The sequence below is a fragment of the Megascapheus bottae genome, chromosome 17 (genome assembly GCF_031878675.1).
Source record: "Megascapheus bottae isolate mThoBot1 chromosome 17, mThoBot2.hap1, whole genome shotgun sequence".
NCBI classification, from domain to species: domain Eukaryota; kingdom Metazoa; phylum Chordata; class Mammalia; order Rodentia; family Geomyidae; genus Megascapheus; species Megascapheus bottae.
This window is the reverse complement of record NC_143525.1, coordinates 28,138,483-28,158,928: the sequence shown is the minus strand read 5'-3', so window position 1 is coordinate 28,158,928 and position 20,446 is coordinate 28,138,483. Positions and strand designations below refer to the sequence as shown.

The window sequence follows — 20,446 nt, the reverse complement described above, 5'->3', positions numbered from 1 at the left end:
GTCTAGAAAGCGCGCCGTCGCGGACTGGTGACGTAAGGGCCCGCCGCGCCCTCCGCGCCCTCCGTGGGCGGGGCTGCGCCGCGCGCGTGACGTCGCTTTGGCGGTGGCAGTCATGGCTGCTCGCCGAGCTCTGCACTTCGTATTCAAAGTGGGGAATCGTTCCCAGACGGCACGTTTCTTTCGGGATGTCCTGGGGATGAAGGTGCAGATCTGGGCCGGCAGGGGCTGGCGCGGGAGGCCGGGAAGGGCACAGATGGAGGGTGTCGGATGCAGGCTGAGCACTCTGCGATGGCGCTGAGGTGCTCCCAGCTTGAAGGGACGTTGTGGTTACGGATTCAGAGGCCTCTGAGCGAGGACCTGCGTGCCAGCGACGTGCACGCGTGCCTGTCACTCTGCGCTCTTCCGCTCAAGCCTGCCGCCCTACCCCTGGACCACAGCCTCACTCCCGGTTTTCTGGTGGTTAATTGGAGAGAAGCGGCTCACAGACTTGAGTGCCCGGGCTGGCTTTGAACCTCGATCCTCAGGATTACAGGCCTGAGCCACCGCTCCCGGATCCTTTTACAAACGTTTGTTCTGCTTCTGCCCGTGGGGAGCTTACAGTCGGTGGGGAAGGACATGTAAAAAAGTTACATAAGACTCACTGCTGAATAACGCAGCCTCTTCAAGGTTTGGAGCCTTTCCGTTAAGATAATCAGCATTTTTGAGGTGCATCTGTTGCTGGGAACTGTTGGCTCACGCCTGTCAATCAGGGGGCTGAGATCTTGGGAACTGAGGTTCAAATCCAGCTCAGGGAAATCCAAAAGATTTACTCCCAACTAACAAAAAGCAAAAAGCCAGAAGTGGAGGTTTGGCTCCAGTGGTTGAGTACCAGCTTTGAGTGGAAACGTCTAAGCAAGAGTTTGAGCTTTCCACCCTGCGTTCAAACCTGAGTACTAGAACAAAAAACAAACAGAAACCCCCAAAACAAAACCACAAGAGAAAGAGAGGAAGTACATTTATCAAGAAGTGTGTACAAACTCTCATACTTTACTTCCTGTAATTCATATCTAAGTAAAAGGTCAAAATCCATTCTCCCTAGTACTCTTGGGCCTGCTTCCAAGCCCGTGGTGCTGCAGATGTCATTTAGATGGAAGTTATTGGGGAACTCTACATCAATGAGGAAGGCCCTTCCAGGAGGAATTCCATTTATTAGGGATGGTATATTATAGAGACAGTGCAGGAGATGGGGAGTTTAAAGGGAGTTACATGGACTCAACAGTGATTGTAAATAAATATCTATGTTTGAGATTCCTATTTTGGGTGATGGCCACAAAGATGCAAATTTCCTTGTTACTTGTCCTAAAAGCTTATGGGCTGGGATCATACAAGAATTTAAATGGGGAGCAGGTTATTTATTTTCACAGTGATATTAGGAAACAAGATTCAGAGATTATTCAGGGATATACACTACTACATGTCAGCCAGAGTTGCAAATCACACTTCTCTAGTGCTGAGTCTGACACTTTTTTAAAATCTATACTGCACTGCTTCCTAACCTAACCTAAAGAGATATCACAGCTTGTTTGATAGCCTGACTTTTAGTGTCAACCTGTTCTGTATGTATGTATATATGTATGTATGAATGTATGATGCTGGTACACAGTCTTGTACTCAGGGGCTAGAGCTAGTGCTTTACCACTTGAGCCACAGCACCACTTCCGGTTTTCTGGTAGTTAACTGGAGATAAGAATCTCTTGGAGGGCCCGGGAGTTTGGCCTAGCGGTTAAAGTGCTTGCCTAGCATGCACAAGAACCCGGGTTCGATTCCTCGGTATCCCACATGCACAACCAAGCCGGAAGTGGCAGAGACGAGACACAACCAAGCCGGAAGTGGCAGAGACGAGACTGCAACAAGCGACAGAGAGCGAAAGCAAGCAAGCGGAGCCCAACCGAGTGGTGGCCGGTGCGAGCGGGGCCGGAGCGAGCGGGGCCAGAAAGAGAGAGAGAAGGGGGCAAAAAAAAAAAAAAAAGAATCTCTTGGACTTTCCTACCCCAACTGGCTTTGAACTGTGATCCTCAGAGCTCAGACTCCTGAGTACCTAGGATTACAGGCATGAGCCACTGGCGCCTGGCTCTTTTTTTTTTTTTTTTTTTGCCAGTCCTCAGGGCCTGAGCACTGTTCTTGGGCTTTCTCAAGGTTAGAGTTCTACCACTTGAGCCACAGCACCACTTTCAGCTTTTTTCTATGTATATGATACCAAGGAATCAAACCCGTGTCTTCATGCATGCTAGCCAAGCACTCTACCACTAGGCCAAACTCCCACCGCCCCCCTTTTTTTTTTTTTTGCTGGGTGGTGGGACTAGAGCTTTGGGCTTGGTGTTGTTCCTGAGCTCTACAGCTCAAGGCTCCTGCCCTAACCCCTGGAGCCACAGCACCACTTTCCATTTTCTAGTAATTAATTGGAGATAAGAGTCTCAGTTCTTTAGAGCCTGGGCTGGCTTTGAACCACAATCCTCAGATCTCAGCCTCCTGAGTAACTAGGATTACAGGATTGAGCCACCAGGCCTGGCATCTTTTGTTTATTTATTTATTTTCTTAAATCATGAGTATTTATTTTTCAGATGACAACTTTATTCAACTTTTTTTATTTAAAGAATTTATTAACATGAAAGGGTATCAATGTATGTGAATTAATGCACCTTCTATCTGGCAAATATCATGTAACCCTTTTACTAATTACAATAAAAAAATAATAAAAAATTAAAAAAAATAATAAAAAAAGAATTTATTAACATTGATTTTTACATCATATTTCAAATGATGTGTTTAACAAACAAGTATTCAAGAAGGGAATCTCTATATACAACTTTTGTTTATTTTAAATAAAGGTTATACAATATAATATCAATACTTCCAAAACTTTTAGTTGTGTGGTATTTGCAATACAGTAAAACTTTGCAATTTCTTTATTTCCTTACCAGGTTCTTCGGCATGAAGAATTTGAAGAAGGCTGCAAAGCTACCTGTAATGGGTATGAGACCTTGTATCTTAAAATCTCCTTTAGTCTCTGAAAAAAATTATCCCCAGAAAAGAAAGTAGTTTGTCAGAGTGAGTATAAGGCAGTGAGGTAAATTAAGGAGACAGTAAATTATGGACGGAATTTGGAAAATACTTCTCTAAACTTTCACATGTCACCCTTGATACACTAAGCAATTTTTCACCTTTGAATGCTAGCCAGGTGATGGATTTTATTCACTTCTTTATCTACTTGGAGTTACTGTCAGATACCACAAATTAGGGGCCTAGTCCCATAAGACTGTCCCTACTTCAGATGCCAATCATAAATTCAGGTGCTTCTGACTGGACAGGTATAACTCTTGGATTCCTACAACTCCTTCCTCATGTTTTATTTGCTAGAACGGCTCACAGAATTCAGGGCAACACTGTTTATACATCCTGGCTTACTATGACTGATACAAGTCAGGAAGAGCCAAAGAGAAGAGCTGCATGGAGCAAAGTATGGGAGAGAAGACCCTCAGACAGAGCTGTCATACTACTCCTGAGGACGCCACTTTGTCATTATCTCCATGTATTTGGCAGCACAGAGGTTCATTAGATTTCATTTTTTTAGTAGCTTTTACATAAATTACTAGAGTTTAATCTTCAGCATTTTCCTTTCCCAAAGGTGAGTGGGGTTAGAAGTTCTAATCCTGTAACCACTAGGCCTTTCTGGCAACCACCCCACCCTAAGGCTATCTAGGGGCCTCACTCTCAGTTCTTTATAAACTTTGGGAAGGAATCATTATGAACCACAAGAGATAACCTATCAGCAAATTCCAAGGGTTTTAGGACTCTGGGAAGAGAAAAAACAAAGAACAAATACATTTTTATATCATAGACAAATGTATGCTCTGGATAAAACAATAGTTTGCAAAACTTAGGATTCATAACAAGTGAAAAATTCCAAAGCCTGTTGAGATTTTCGTTCTTATTGATTGATACACCAAGAAATAAAGTCAGATTGGAAATTTGCCTTTAGGATTCCTTTCCCTGCTTTAAGGAAAAATCTATCCCCCGGGTAAACAAATGCAAATAGATGAGGTAAGGCTTCCAGCTGGGCCCATGTACACTACTGGGTGCAGCATCTGAGGTCATCTCACCCTGTGAGAATCTCTGTACCAGCAGGGACTGCCCACCTCTCTGCCCAGTAGTTCTTTGAGAGAAGTCTGAGCAGATTTTGCCTGTGGTCATTGCATTCGTTTACTTTCCTTTGTCTAGGCCTTATGATGGGAAATGGAGTAAGACGATGGTGGGATTTGGGCCTGAGGATGATCATTTTGTTGCAGAACTAACATACAATTATGGCATTGGAGACTACAAGCTTGGCAATGACTTCATGGTAAATATCATTGTCCCAGCAAATTTTTGATTGGCAGATGGCTTCTTGTAATTTGAAGTAGGATATTGATGGTGTGTGTCAGTGAAGGAGCTAACATTGGAGCAAAATCTCAAAGTAAGAAAGGAAGTTTGCCTGCGCAGTGGTTCATGCCTGTAAGCCTAGCTACTCAGAAGGCTGTGATCTGAGGATCAAAGTTCAAAGCTAGCCTGGGCACAAAAGACCTTGAGACTCTTATCTCTAATTAATCACTAGAAAATGGATGTGGGGCTGTATCTCCAGGGGTAGGGTGGTAGTCTAGCTGAAAAGCTCAGGGACAGCGCCCAGGCCCAGAGGTCAAGCCCCATGACCCCCCCACACACAAAAAGAAAGTCATGTGTGTGTGTTGGAAGAGAGAGAATGTGCAAGGGCTCTCAAACAGAACCTTGCAGGAATGTCTGTGTGGCTAGAATAGAGAGCACAAAGTAATGTCCCAAGAGAAGTGTCAGGGAGCTAAAGTATGTTAATACATGCCTATAATTCCAGTGCTGGAAGATTTTGAGTTTGAGGTCAAGCTGGTCTGCCTAGAACTAGTTTTGTTTTGTTTTGTTTTAAATGGCATGGGGTCAGATTATACTGGGTATTTTAGACCATTATAAACCATCCACGTAAAATGAAGAGCCATCAAGGGTTTTTTGAACAGAGGCTAAATAAAGTGTGACAGTCTTGAAAACAGGTTGTGAGTTGTAGTTTGATGTTGACTTTGGCTGCACAGTGGATTATAGATGAGCAGGACTGGAATAGAGAGGACTATAATAATTCAGGCTAGAAATAAGTTTGTCTTATTCATTATTCATTATTAGATACTTTGATCGAATTTAGTGCTTCATATTGACAAAATTTTTTGTTTAAAATATAAACATCTGGGGATATAGCTCAATGACATCTTACTTAGATAGCAAACATGGGCTCTAAGTTTAATCCCTGGCAACACACAGACACACACACACACACACACGCACACGCGCGCACACACACACACACACACACACACACACACACACACACCCAAAAATAAAAACAAATCATTTCCAGTAGTTGCAGGCAGCTGACAGGTCAAGGTAAGATGAAAACTTCTCTGGCTATATCTTGAAAATTTGTAGACATTATTCTTGCATCAAATTGATTGAACTTCACTGACATTTGAACTTCTGTCCTATCATCTCAAAAGGTCTTTATCGTGTAAGAAGAAAACTTCCAAAACCTCCCTTGAAAAATTACTTGATAAGAGGTTCTGAATGTCAGTTAAATCTTAGATGATTTGACCTGAAAGTAGTGAGATTTTGACTCCTTATTATGTAAAAGATTTCTTGGTATTATATGGGTGTTTTGTTGTCCATTACAGGGAATCACGATTGCTTCTAGCCAGGCTGTCAGCAATGCCAGGAAGCTACAGTGGCCACTCAATGAAGTTGAAGAAGGAGTTTTTGAAACTAAGGCCCCAGGAGGATATAAGTTCTATTTACAGAATCGCAATCTCCCTCAGTCAGGTAATTTCCCCAGGCCTAGCAAAAATCTATATAAAGGCATCTTGGAGAGGAGGGGAGAGAAGGAGCTGGAGGGGTTTTTTTGTTTTGTTTTGTTTTATAGACTTTTCTATGTTAACAGGGCATATCCTTCACAAACTGATGCTATCCTTCTCTGAGAAATTTGACTTTCATGTCAGTATATTAATGTGTAACTACAGGGAATGTAGACTGGTTGTGCCCTAGAGATAATGTATCTATTTAGGATTCTTTCAGTTCCAAACAACAGAAAACCTAACTCAATCTAGAACCAGATTTTTAGCTAGCCCAGCAGGTATTTACAGATAGGAAAGATTTAGGGTCCATTGATTCAGCAGGTCAGCCATGGTATCAAGAACCCAATCTTTCTTGATTTTCTCTGTATTTGGTATATTCGTTAAACCTGGTCTATCATGAATGTAGGATATCTGCCAGTAAAAGTTGAGTTTTTTTGCTCATGGCTAGTGCTCTACCACTTGAGCCACTGTGCTATTTCCAGTCTTTCTGGTGCTTACTTGGAGATGAGAGTCTCATAGACTTTCCTGCCTGAGCTGGCTTCAAACTGTGATCCTCAGATCTCAGCTCCCTGACTAGCTAGGATTACAGATAGGAGCTACCAGATGTTATTGCTTTTTTCTCAAGGCTAGAGCGCTACCACTTGAGCCTCAGCACCACTTCCAGCTTTTTGGTATGTATGGGTACCGAGGAATAGAACCTGGGTCTTCATGCATGCTAGGCAAGCACTCTACCACTAGGCCAAACTCCCGGCCCGTTATTGCCCTTTTTTAAAAAACAAGAAGGGCCAGGAACGTAGCCTAGGGTGGAGTGCTTGCCTAGCATATCTGAAGACCTGGGTTTGATTCCTTGGTACCACATACATAGAAAAAGCCAGAAGTGGTGCTATGCCTCAAGTGGCAGAGCATTAGTCTTGAACAAAAATGTCCAATGACAATGCACAGGCCTTGAGTTCGAGTCCCAGGAGCCCTGATTTCAAACCCCAAGACTGGTGCTCCCCCACCCAAAAAAAAAAAAAGCAGCCAGGAGTTTGGCCTAGTGGTAAAATGCTTGCTTAGTATGCATGAAGACCAGGTTTGATTGCTCGGTACCACATACATAGAAAAAGTCAGAAGTAGTTCAGTAGCTCAAGTGGTAGAGCTCCAGCCTTGAGAAAGCCCAAGGACAGGGCTCAGGCCCTGAGTTCAAGCCCTAGGACTGGCAAAAAAAAAAAAAAAAAAAAAAAAACCAACAGAGGAAAAACTTTCATGAATTCTTCCAGCTGATTTAAACCAATCATTGGCAAGAGAACTAGGATTGTCCCCACCCAGCTAACCATATCTTAAATTCCATTGCTGGTCCTCAGTATTGGCAGATGCAAGTGAAATCAGTGTACCACAGTGGCTGCTTCTCAGAGCAGGAGGGAAACCTAGAGATGGTTTTATCATGGTTATTTAATTCCTGTTATTTCAGCAGCCTCTGTAGTAAAATAATGAATGAATGAATGACTAAAGACAGAAATGCTGGTGAAGAGGAAGGGCAACTTTGACTACTAGTTCACGCAATGAGTGCTTCCTTGTAAGACCTGAGATGAGAGCCAGTCAAATCAAATTCTTCACTCCACGACTCTACTGAGTCTGCTTACAGTGTTCAACGCTACTTGATTTTCTTCTGGTAATCAGCAAAAACAAAACAAAACACCCCAAAACAAAAAACAATCCATTCTAATGTGGGAGGTTAGACTTGCTGCGTGGGGCTTATTGAGAGAGGTTGTTTCTGTACTTCACTAGTGACTTTAGGAAGTTTTAGTTATTTTTGTTGGTAAACAATTGTTTTGTATACTGACTGTAAACCTTACCTGATTTAATCAGGTCTATAGTACAGAGCACATATCTCTATTCCAAAAATTTTAGATGTTCCAAAATCTAAAATACTATGCTTAGAGTACCATGTTCCTAGCCAAAAAGTTTCAGATTTGATTTTTGGATTAGGGATGGCCAATGGAGAGTTCTGTATAGATTTTCCAATGTCCGAAACATCTTTGTTCCCCTGAATTTCAGATAAAGGATTCTCAGTTTGAACTTAACTAATATATAGCTTCAAAATCCTAAAATATTTTTGTCCCCTGGAATGGTAGCACTCTGGAAGACTAAGTTCCTCTTTCTAACACAACAAGTTCTGTGGTCTCTGGCATTTGTTCATCACTCACTTCTGGTTGCTGTGGCCTGTTTGTTTTATTTGCATCCCTGCATCTTTGAAGGCTCTATATCAACTATAACTTATTGATCTTGAAATCAGTGGACAAAACGGAAATTGGTTGTACAGGAAGAGACAGAGAGCACTGTGGTCTCCATATGTCATTGCCCTTCTTTACAATATGCTCACTTTACAATATGACATGTTTTCTCTAATGTTAGGTCATAAGCTTGAAAATCTTCTTCTGTAAGCTAGAAACATCAGACATTCCCCAGGGGCTGGGGTGGTATGCAAAATCCATGCTTCCTCCTCCTAATTTTATTTATTTACTTATTTGTTGAACTAGAGTTTGAACTCAGGACTTTGTACTTGCTAATAAGCAGGCCCTTTATCACTTGAGCCACACCTCCAGCACTTTTTACACTGGTTATTTTTGGAGAGAGTCTCATTTTCCCATTTTCATCCTGGACTATAGTCCTCTATTTATAGTTCCCCATGCCATTGTGCCCAGTTATTGGTTTAGGCAGAAACTCACAGAGATCTTTCTTTCTTTCTTTCTTTCTTTCTTTCTTTCTTTCTTTCTTTCTTTCTTTCTTTCTTTCTTGCCAGTCCAGGGCCTGAGCACTGTCCTTGGGCTTTCTCAAGGCTAGAGCTCTATCACTTGAGCCACAACAGCATTTCTGGCTTTTTTCTATGTATGTGGTATGGAGGAATCGAACCCGGGTCTTCATGTATGCTAGGCAAGCACTCAACCACTAGACTAAACTCCTAGCCTGCCTTCCTTTTTTTCTTTCTTTCTTCACCTCCCAAGTGACTAGAATTACAAGCTTGAACCACTGTACCTGGTCAGGTATTCTATTTTCTGAGGATTTTTTTTTTTTCAGCTAGATATTGAGCCCTTGGCCTCAAGCATGCCAAGCATGCTTATGATTGAACTCCATCCCAGTACTAGTGCTAAGTGTTAGAATGTAACATTTTTTTCTCTTTTTGCAAAAAATATTTTTTTTCTTGCGCACTCATGAAAAGAAAATAGTACCCACATGCTCAGAAATTACTACTGTGAACATTTCAGAGTGTATCTTTCTAATCTTTTATTAAAATAATGATCTATCTCTTTCTGTAAGCCATAGCAGGAATCCCATTGCTGTAGAAAATTAAACAATTCTGTATTGTTGGATGTTTATGTTGTTCCTAGTGTTTCATTGTTCTAGTCAACACTGTAGGAATGTCTTCCTGCTGAAAGCCCTCCACACATTTACATTTAATTTTTGAATTGCTGAAAATGGACTTGCTAGTTCAACATTGTACATTTTTAAAGCTTCTGATACATTCTACTAACAACGTGTGTGTGTATATATACATATATATAAAATATAAAATTATAAAACGTTTCTCTTACTTTGTTATTTAATCCTTCATTTTCATTGCAATTTTATTTATTTATTATTTTTGCAGTGCTGGAAATGAAACCCAAGGCCTGCACATGGTAGGCAAGTGCTCTACATTGAACTACATGTAATTTTCTTTTACACTCTCTTTTTTTTTTTTTTGCCAGTCCTGGGACTTGAACTTGGGGCCTGAGCAAAATTCTTGGGTTTTCTCAAGGCTAGTGTTCTACCACTTGAGTCACAGCACCATTTTCAGCTTTTTCTATGTATGTGGTACTGAGGAATCAAACCCAGGTCTTCATGCATAGTAGGCAAGCACTCTACCACTAGGCTAAACTTCTAGTCCCCATGTAATTCTTTTCTGTTCTTTTCCTATTCATGAGTTTTCCATTTTGTGTAATTAAGCCAACACAATTTTGTTCTTCATGGTTTTCAAATCTTTGAAGTCAAATTTAAAGACAACTCCACCAAAGGCCAGTGGCTTACCCCTGTAATCCTGGCTACTCAAGAGGCTGAGATCTGAGTATCATGGTTTGAAGTCAAATCCAGACAAGGAAGTTTTTGAGACTTAACTACAATTAATCCCCAAAACGCCAGAAGTGAAAGTATGGTTCTAGTGGTAGAGTACTAGCTTTGAGCAAAAAGAGCTCATGGACAAGTGCCTAGCTCTAAGTTCAAGCCTAGTACTACCACCAAAAAGAAAAAATTCCTTCAACATAAACTTGTATAATTCATCACTTGATCACCTGTATTTCGTATTTCCCTCATTTCATTTTAAAATTGAATCATTTGACCCATGAAGAATACATTTTTCTATTTAATTTACACATATACCTTTTTTTTTCACCAAGTGATTTTCTTACTGCCATTATTGAATGAATTGTTTTCTATTTATTTTTGTTTTTATTTTTACCTGTCATGGGGCTTAAAATCAGGGCCTGGGTGCTGTCCCTGAGCTCTTTTGCCCAAGGCTAACAGGCTTTTCTGTATTATCTAGCTTTGAACTGTGATTCTCAGATCTCAGCCTCCTGAGTAACTAAGATTATAGGCATGATACACCAGCCCTTGGCTGTTTTTGTCTTATTTTTGTGCTGGTCCTAGAGCTTGAACTCAGGACCTGAGCAATGTCCCTGAGCTTTTATGCTCAAAACGAGTGCTCCACTTCTAGCATTTTGGTAATAGAGATCCAAGTCTTATGGACTTGGCAGACAATGCTAGCTTTGAACTGTGATCCTCAGATGTCAGGCTCCTGAGTAGCTAGATTTCCTGAGCCACCTGTACCCGTTGAATGTATTCTGGAAATCAAACCTACATTATGCATTTTGGGCATACAATCCAGCTCCAGATTACATCCTAGCCCTATAAAATTAAGATAATTAAGATAATTGAAACTATTTTGGCCTTTTTGAAATCTGTTCCACTGAACTAACAAATTTCTGCCTTTTTTATTATTATTCTATAGATCCAGTATTAAAAGTAACTCTAGCAGTGTCTGACTTTCAGAAGTCCTTGAACTACTGGTCTAATTTACTGGGAATGAAAATTTATGAACAAGATGAGGAGAAGCAAAGGGCTTTGCTGGGCTATGCTGATAATCAGGTGAGTGATCTTGAAAAAAGATGACATCTTTTATTTTCAATTTAGCTTGTAGATAACATTAACATGAAAGTTGTTCCCAAAACTTGCTTACAGTGATTCAGTATTTATTCAGATAAACAAGAAAGAAGAAAGTAAAAATTGTAATAACCTTACCACTTAGAAACAACCTTTGCCTCTACATGGAGATTCAGTCTTTTAGAAGGGGAAAGGGCTAGGGTCTGGCTAAATGCTAATAAGCTTGAGGACCTTAATCCTCAGCACTGCAAGGGAGGGGTGGGAAAGAAAGGGAAGGGGCAGGGTAAGGAGGGTAAATGGTAGAGCACATGGGCCTAGCAAGCATAAAACCTGAGAAACTAGAATTGCTTGGTCAGCAGAGATATAAGATTTATACATGATCTTTTTCCATACATACTTTAGTAACTTGCATTTAAGCCTGAATTAGTCCTTGCACTTTTTCCAGAAATTCCATTCTTTGCCATTTTGTGGATTATACTCATCATATTTATGCATTAGTATATACTTAATTTCATTTTGATAGTAGCTTAAGTATCATTTTACCACTATATAAGTTAATTGTTTATTGATTACAATAGCAAAAGATAAAAACCTCTATTTCTAGATTAGAGGAATGTTTCTGTTTTTTATTCACTCACAGGATGGATTACTATACAGCTATCAAAAAGACTGAGGCAGGGGGCCAGGAGTTTGGCCTAGTGGTAGAGTGCTTGCCTAGCATGCATGAAGACCCAGGTTCAATTCCTCGGTACTACATACATAGAAAAAGCTGGAAATGGTGCTGAGGCTCAAGTGGCAGAGCTCTAGCCTTGAGAAAGTCCAAGAACAGTGCTCAGGCCCTGAGCTCAAGCCCAGGACTGGCAAAAAAAAAAAAAAAAAAAAAAAAAAAACAAGACTGAGGCAAGTCTTTACTTGTGTGGTACCATTAAGAAAAGAAGAATGGGAATGAAATTATGTGTAAATGATGCAGACATTTGAATTTATGTAGAAGAAATGCATGCACTATTCTAGCAAGATGCATAGAAAATAATGGTTGTCTCTGTGATAAAAGGAGGAGAGAGACTTACTTTTTGCTATATTCCTTTAGCATTGATTTTTAATTTTTTTTTTTGTCACTCGTGGGGCTTGAACTCAGGGCCTGGGTGCTATCCCTGAGCTTTTTCATTCAAGGTTAGTGAGCTACCACTTTGAGCCATAGTGCCTCTTCTAATTTTCTGGTGGTTGATTGCAGATAAGAGTCTCATGGACTTTTCCTGCCTGGGCTCACTTCAAACTGATCTTTAGATCTTGGCCTCCTGAATAGCTAGTATTACAGGTATGAGCCATTGGCGCCTGGCTTTAGTATTGTGAGATTTTTTTTGTTTGTTTGTGTGCTAGTTATGGAGTTTGAACTCGGAGCCCTACATTCTGAGTTTTTTCACTGTCAGTGGTTCTGTACTATTTGAGCTACGCTTCCAATCAGTTTTCCCCCTCCCCTCCTTCCCTCCCCTCCTCCCCCAGGTTAATTGACGATAGAGGCTCTTGGACAATTTTTGCTTGGCCTGGGTTTGAATTCCATTCTCAGATCTCAGCTCCTGAGTAGCTTAAGTTATAGGCATAAGCTGGTAGCCCCTGGTTTGAGGGTTTTTTTGGGGTTTGGTTTTGGTTTTATGCTCCTCCTGGGGTCTGAACTCAGGACCTGGGTGCTGTCCCTGCGTTTTTTCTGCTCAGGGCTAATAATGCACTACCACTTGAGCCACAGCCCCACTTCTGGCTTTTAGGTGGTTAATTGGAAATAAGAGTCTGATGGACTTTTCTGCCCAGATGGATTGACTTTGTTTGAACCATGATCCTCAAATCTCATCCTCCTGAGTAGCTATGATTACAGGCATGAGCCATTAACACCAGCCTTTGAGAGGTTTTGATATTTTTGTTTGTTTGTTTTTTCTCCATATATTTTTTATTGTAATTAATAGAAGGGTTACATTATATTCACCAATTTTGGTTTGGTTTTTTTTTTTTTTTTTTTTTGAGACACACACTCACTACATGTCTCAAGTTGGGCGAAAACATGCTATCCTCTTGCCTTGGCTTCCCAAGTGCTGAGCACATAGCCTTGTAATTGTTTTTTTTTTTTTAATTTTACTGTATGCATAAACTACTTGTCTGGAAGCTCAAACACATGTTCTTATTTCTTTTCAGTGTAAGCTGGAGCTTCAGGGCATCAAGGGAGCAGTGGATCACGCAGCAGCCTTTGGAAGAATTGCCTTTTCTTGTCCCCAGAAAGAGGTAATGTGTTAACCTGTCCTCTGTGAAGGCTCTGCCACTTTGTTAGCTCAGCCCAGGTGAGAAACTTGCCCTTCTTTCCTAGGTCCATTCTGATTGTGCCGTTAGTATTAGGTTTTAAGAATATTGAGATCATAGAAATCAAATAAGAGGCATCTTGGTTCTTTCTGACCAGAAATGAGGACCATCCCATAAACCTCATCCATGGCCCTTGCTCACCTTGCCTCTTGCTTTCCTCAAGCTGCCAGACTTGGAGGACTTGATGAAAAGGGAGAAGCAAAAGATCCTAACTCCCCTAGTGAGTCTGGACACACCAGGCAAGGCAACGGTACACGTGGTCATTCTGGCTGACCCTGTGAGTATCACTTAACAAGGGGACAGGCTGTTCAGGGCTTTTTTTCAGAGATGTTTTTTTGCCAAATTACTTTTCTCTTTACTGATAAAGGATGGTCATGAAATCTGCTTTGTTGGTGATGAAGCTTTTCGAGAACTTTCTAAGATGGATCCAGAAGGAAACAAATTACTGGATGATGTGAGTCTCACTTGTACATTTCTGTCATTATTGGCCCAATGGGGGTGGCATGGATGTGTTTGATCAGGGGCCAGAGCTCCAGTGTCTAGGTTCTCACTATCAGAACCACAAGCCTTCGTACTGTAACTTTGTGATCCGACTGATATGTTCATTGCCATCTCTGTGATCCTGTGAGGATCCAGATCTGCTCCTTCTCCAGGCTTTGGGCTGCCTTCATAATCCCTGCCGCTGTGGACACCATTATTCTGCTTAGTGAATGAGATCCCTGGATCCCAGACCTCTTGGTGTCTTATCCTTAGTCATCTTTTCCCCACTTGACAGCATCAGCCTCTTCCTCCCAAGTGAATTGTTCCCACTGGCACAAAAACAAGCTCCAATAACTTTCAGTTTTTAAAAATCTTTTATTAATTCTGTATCATTTCTCTAGGTTTCCTAACGGTTGTTTTGTTTTTTTCTGTTCTCTCGTGGGGTTTTTGTTTTGCTTTTGTTTTGGCCAGTCCTGGGGCTTGCATTCTGGGCCTAGACACTAGTCCCTGAGCTTCTTTTGTTTAAGGCTTGCACTCTACCACTTGAGTAGTTTATTGGAGAAAAGCATCTCACAGAATTTCCTGCCTAGGCTGGCTTTGAACAACAATCCTCAAATCTCAGCCTCCTGAGTAGCTAAGATTATAGATTATAGATGTGAGCCACTGGTCCCTGGCTTTGTTTTTAATACAGGGTCTCAATATGTAGTCTAGAGTAGCCTGACACTCACTATGTAATACTGGCTGGCCTTGAATTTGTGATTATTTTGCCTCAAGTTTCCCAAATGTCTGCATTATAGGCATTTACCACCAGATCCCTTGCTTCTTTCCTTCCTTGCTTCTTTCCTTCCTTCCTTCTTTCCTTCCTTCCTCCCATCCTTCCTTCCTCCCTCTCTCTCTCCCATCCTTCCTTCCTTCTTCCCTTCCTTCCTTCTTCCTCCCTCCTTCTCCCCCTCCCCACCCCCCTCTCTCTCCTTTCCTACCTACCAGTACTGGGCTTGGAATGTAGTAGGGCCTAGGCACTCTGCCTTAGCTTTTCCGCTCAAGGCTAGTGCTCTACCACTAGAGCCACAGCTACATTTCCTGTTTTGGGGTGGTTAATTAGAGATAAAGGGTCTCACTGGCTTTCCTGCCCAAGTTGGTTTCAAATCTTTATCCTCAGATCTCAGCCTCCTGAGTTGCTCGGATGAGCTGCCAGCACTCAGTCCCCAGAGTTCTTTAATTTTCCACCTTAAAAGTTTGTCTACACAAAACTTCCATTAGTATGTACTCTATGCTTTCATTTTTTAATCTGTAACTGATTGTAACTGATGTGGATGATTGAAGTGTTGTTATCCCTGCTGGAAATGTTCTTCACCTTTTAAGAAAATGTGGGCATGAATAATATATGCTTAGTGGCTTGCCTAGCATGCATGAAACACTGAATTTGGTTCCTCAGTAACACATAAACAAAAAAGCCAGAAGTGGCACTATAGCTCAAGTGGTAGAGTGCTCCACATTGAGCAAAAGAAGCCCAAGGACAATGCCCAGGTCCTGAGTTCAAGCCCAAGACTGGAAAAAAAAAAAAAAGAAAAAGTTTGTCTACCAGTCTGAGTGCCCATGGCTCACACCTGTAATCCTAGCTATTCAGGAGGCTATGATCTGAAGATCGCAATTGGATGTCAGTCCAGGTAGGAAAGTATATGAGACTCATCTTCATTTAACCACCAGAAAACTGGAAGTGGCCCTGTGGCTCAAAGTGGTAGAGTGCTGGCCTTGAGCAAAAGAACTTAGGAATAGTACCCATAACCTCAGTTTAAACTCCATGACCAACAAAAATAATAATAATAAAAAGTTTGCCTACAGATTATCTGCCTAGCAAGTGTGAACCTTGGGCTCAATCTCTAGAATCAAAATAAATAAATAATAAACATTGTCTACAGTATCTACTTCTCATCGCCCATTTAGAATTTTCTCATTAAGTGCTTGCATTATTGTAACTTCTAGTCTTACCATATGATTTTTCAAAGGTTTTCAAAGCAGTTTCTTATTGTATCCCAGCTTCTAGCATATACTTGGTATGAAATAGACATTTCTTGAATACATTTTTCTTTGTATTCTTTTTTTTTCTTTGCAGTTCTGGAATTTGAATTCATGCTTGCAAGGCAGATAGCACTTGAGCCATTCCTCTACTCCCTCCTCCCTCCCTTTTTTCTTTTCCCCTCTTTCCTTGATTTAAACTCAGGGTCTCATGTTTCTTAGGCTGGCTTTGATCTCCTGGGGCTCAAGCAGTCCTGCCTCATCCTCTTAAGAAGCTTGGATTAAGGCATGAGCCACTGTATGTCACTTGCTCTAAAGACTTTATTGAATCGTTCTATCCCAGTCCTATCATTTAATGCCTATGTAACTGACCTTAAGCAATTTATTACAAGTCTCTGGGGAAAACAATTTTTTTGTAGGTCCTAGAGCTTGAACTCAGGGCCTGGGTTCTGTCCCTGAGCTTTTTCACTCAACGGCAGCACTCTACTTTGAACCACAGCACCACTTCTATTTTTCTGGTGATTAACCTAAGAGTCCTTTACTGCCCCTTCTGGCTTTGAACATGATCCTCAGATCTCAGCCTCCTGAGTAGCTAGGATCTCAGGCATGAGTTACCAGCACACAGCCTCTGAAGTTTTGTCTAAAGAATGTATCTGATAATGTGAGAAAATAAGAATATCTACTTGATGGAATTGTGTAGCTTAAAAAGCCTGGAAAATTGTCAACATAACAACAGAGGCTCAATTAATGTGATTTAATGCAGGAAGCATAGAAAATTGGGCCCTTTCCCTTCAAGGGAAAGTAGACTCAAGAACTTCTCAGTTGGCAAATTTGCTTGACTTTTCCCTTCCCACTTTCATGCCACTGGCAAGCCTGCTCTCCCTCAAGTGCCTCTCCTGTAGTGTTAGAAGTCCCTCCTTAAGTCTTTCTGATATCTTCTCCCAGAGGCAGCTGCTGTTCTGATTTCTGGCACCATAAATCAATTTTGTTTTTGGACTTCATACAAATGGTCTCATTTAGCAAGTATTCTTTTGTGCTTGGCTTGTTTCTCTGAACAAAACATTTTTGAGGATCCCCCATGTAATAGTATAGATTGTATTTTTTTCTTGCTGAGTGTTACTCCCTTTTATTGAATAAAAAATGTGTTTTTTATGATGGTGACCATTTGGTTTCCAGATTTTTTTATCCATTCTAAATCTTCTTGTAGTTCATGTTTCGTGCCTCTTGGGTAAATACCCATTTGAATTGCTTTCACTCTGTGTGAATGTGCCAAACAGCTGTCCAAAGTAATTACACGGTCGTAGTCCCTAACTGCAATTTCTCTTTCTATGGTTCAGTTAACCTGCAATCAACCCCATCCCAAGACACTGAAATTGAAATTCTGGAAATAAATTATTTATGTGCATCCTAAGTTCTGTTCTGAGCAGCATGATGACATCTCTTGCTGTCCTCCTCTGCCCCACCTGGGACATGAGTCATTTTTTTTTTGTCCAAGGTATCCATGCTCTATGCTCCTCTTCCCCAGTTAGTCAGTTTATGGCATCTTAATAGATTTAACTCTCCCAGTATGTCCGTGCTTGAAGTCAAGTAACCCTTATTCTACTTAATAGTCCCCAAACATGAAAGTTTGAATATGCTAAAGAGAAGCTGTGTAGTGCTTCTACTGGGTTACAGGGTGAGAGTTCTTGACTTAGTAAAGAAATTTTAAATTGCCACACAATGATATTGCTCGTGTCAAAGATAAGAACAAACCTATCCGTGAAACTCTGATGGCGTAAAAGGAATCTGTGCTAGCCTGGCTGATGCATATGATAAGTACTTAGTAGGACAAAAGCAGGGGTTTAGGGTAGCTCAGTGGCACATTTTGGCCTAGCAAGCCCTTATTTCCATCTCAGCCCCACAAAAAAGGATGAAAAAGCATTAAATTACAGATAGTATTTATGTATCCTCTAGGGAGTGTTTGAGCATGTTCCCTAAGAGTACAGGGAACTAAGGGTGACACTTGCTGTGCATTTTTTTTAAGATTTTCTTAGTTGTTACATGCTGTGGCTCATACCTATAATCCTAGCTACTCAGGAGGCTGAGATCTGAGGATTGCAGTTCAAAACCAGCCCAGGAAGGGAAATCTGTGAGACTCTTATCTCTTGTTGACCACAAAAAGTCAGAAGTGGAGCTGTATCTCAAATGGTAGAGCACTAGCCTTGAGCAAAAAAGCTCAAGGACAGCAGCTAAGTTCTAAGTTCAAGATCCAGGACACACACACACACACACACACACACACACACACACACACACACACACAATGATTCTTGTTCTACCAGAGACCCATGGCCTGACATACACAATTCCTGCTTTCCTAGAAGTAACCACCCACATTTCCCAACTGCACACTTGTAGTCTCTTTTCTGTGCATGTAGAGGATCACCAAGCAATGATTCCGTGTTCATAGCATCTCCTGTCATGTTGAACAGGTGCACTGAACTACATGGTGTGAATTTGTTTCACTGTGGCCAGTGAAGTGTGTTATAGATTGTGTCCTTTGTTCCTCAGATCTGAAACTGCATATCCCATTTGTGTTTGTACAGGCCATGGCAGCAGATAAAAGTGATGAGTGGTTTGCTACCAGAAAGCAACCAAAAGCTTCAGGTTAATGGAAGACCTCATGTGGAGCAAGCATTAATGATTCTTGTTCTGCATCGGTGAGAGCCAGTGTGCCCATTTGCAATAAATGCTCTTACAACTCTGCTGTGTCCTGTGTAAGCAACCTTTGAAAAATCTGGTATGTTTTAGAAATTAAATTGGATTATCATCATTCTAGGTAAAGAAGAATTTTTATTGTAAGCTGCAGTTTCTGTTTGGCACATCTCTGTATGTAACTGTATTAGATTTGTCCAGAATTGGGATAGTTCTAAGGGATATTAACCTTGGTTGGGTATGGGGAAATTTTAATGAGCTGTGAATCATTTAGATCTTATCACAGCAATTGTTCAAATAAATTCAGATCTATTGCTTATAATGGTCATGTTCTCAGCACTTGATAATATGTTGTTCTAATATCTTACAATAAGTATTCCTGAATGGTTTTGAACTAGAGAGCCTCCTGCCTTAGTCTATGGAGTGATCTCAATATTAGGCTTGATTTTTTTTTTTTTTTTGTCAGTTGTAGGTTCCTGAGGTCTTAGGCTCAAAGCTAGTGCTCTACTACTTTGAGCCATAGTGCTACTTCTGGTTTTGGGGTTAATTGGAGATGAGAGTCTCATGAAGTTCCATGCCCAGGCTGGCTTTGAACCATGATCCTCAGATCTCACCCAACTAAATAGCTAGGATTATAGGCGTGAGCCAAAGCGCCCAGCTCATTATTATTTTTTTATAAGAAATTTTATTCCCTGGATACCTCCATCCTATCTTAACTTGCTTTTCATATTCTGAGTAGCCAGAAAAAAAATGCCTGCTTCTGTGATAATTATATAAATTTTTTTAAATCCTTGCAAAAAGGAATATGTTGTTAGATACTTTTCAAATGGATCAAATGATTAAATGACTTCTTCAGCCTGGGGAAGAAATAAACCTATATGTTTTCTGTTTGAGTCTAAACAAAAAGTTTTTTCTTATCACTGGAAACTATTATATCATGCATATTACTAATTTTGTGTGTTGTTTACAGGTACTAGAAATTGAACTCAGGGCCTTGTACTTATGATCAGCTTTTTTGCTTATTGCTAGCGCTCTACTATTTGAATCCATACCTCCTGTTCTGGATTTTACTGATTAATTGGTGATAACAGTGTCACATTGTCTGCTCAGGCTGGCTTCTAACCTCAGTCCTCAGGTCTCAGCCTCCTGAGACCTCCCCCTTTTTTGTTTACTGTATGCTATTTGAAATCAAGCTGTCTCATTATTTAAAGAGTGGCCAGCTGGTCACAGGATTATAGGTGGCTCAGGAGGCTGAGATCTGAAGATGGTAGTTCAAAGCCAGTCTGGGCAAAGAAATCTTTTTGAGACTCTTACCTCCAATTAACCACCTCAAAAACTGGAAGTGACACTGTGACCCAAAGAGGTAAATCACTAGCCTTGAGCAAGGGAGCTTAGGGACAGCATCTAGGCCTGAGTTCCAGCCCCACAACTGACGAAAATAGAGGGGCCGAATTCAAATTTTAGAGAACAAACTGAGAAAATGGGAAAAGATTGACTTACAGGATATCAGTTTCAGAATTATACTATTAAATGTTCTGATGAATCATAACTTCTGTTCTCCTTGAATGGCAGAGTAAGGAATGGAATTTCTGGGTGAGTTTCAGTTTACCTTCTTATAGGCACAGTCTTACCTTTACAGGGAGAAAAAAAATTCTTTGCCTGGTTCCACAATAGTTTCATTCAGCTTGAATTCCCTTTTGTAAAACAACCAAGTAACATATTCCTCCTGTAGGTAATTGATTTCTTTTTCTCTTTATAAACTTCTGTACCTAAAGCTTTGTGAGTTCTCAGATTTTCTATTA

At 40.8% G+C, this 20,446-nt stretch overlaps 1 protein-coding gene across 1 annotated transcript; it reads left to right on the top strand.

Annotated features, from left to right (window-relative positions):
- The first annotated feature begins 75 nt into the window (after nt 1–75).
- On the top strand, nt 76–18,693 carry Glod4 (glyoxalase domain containing 4). The gene is made up of 9 exons (XM_090350488.1): nt 76–202; nt 2,961–3,010; nt 4,258–4,378; nt 5,760–5,904; nt 10,960–11,096; nt 13,293–13,379; nt 13,618–13,731; nt 13,822–13,908; nt 18,536–18,693. Exons 1-9 carry the CDS (start codon nt 113–115, stop codon nt 18,599–18,601), a joined length of 897 nt encoding a protein of 298 aa, XP_090206614.1. The 5' UTR covers nt 76–112; the 3' UTR covers nt 18,602–18,693.
- Nucleotides 18,694–20,446: the final 1,753 nt, after the last annotated feature.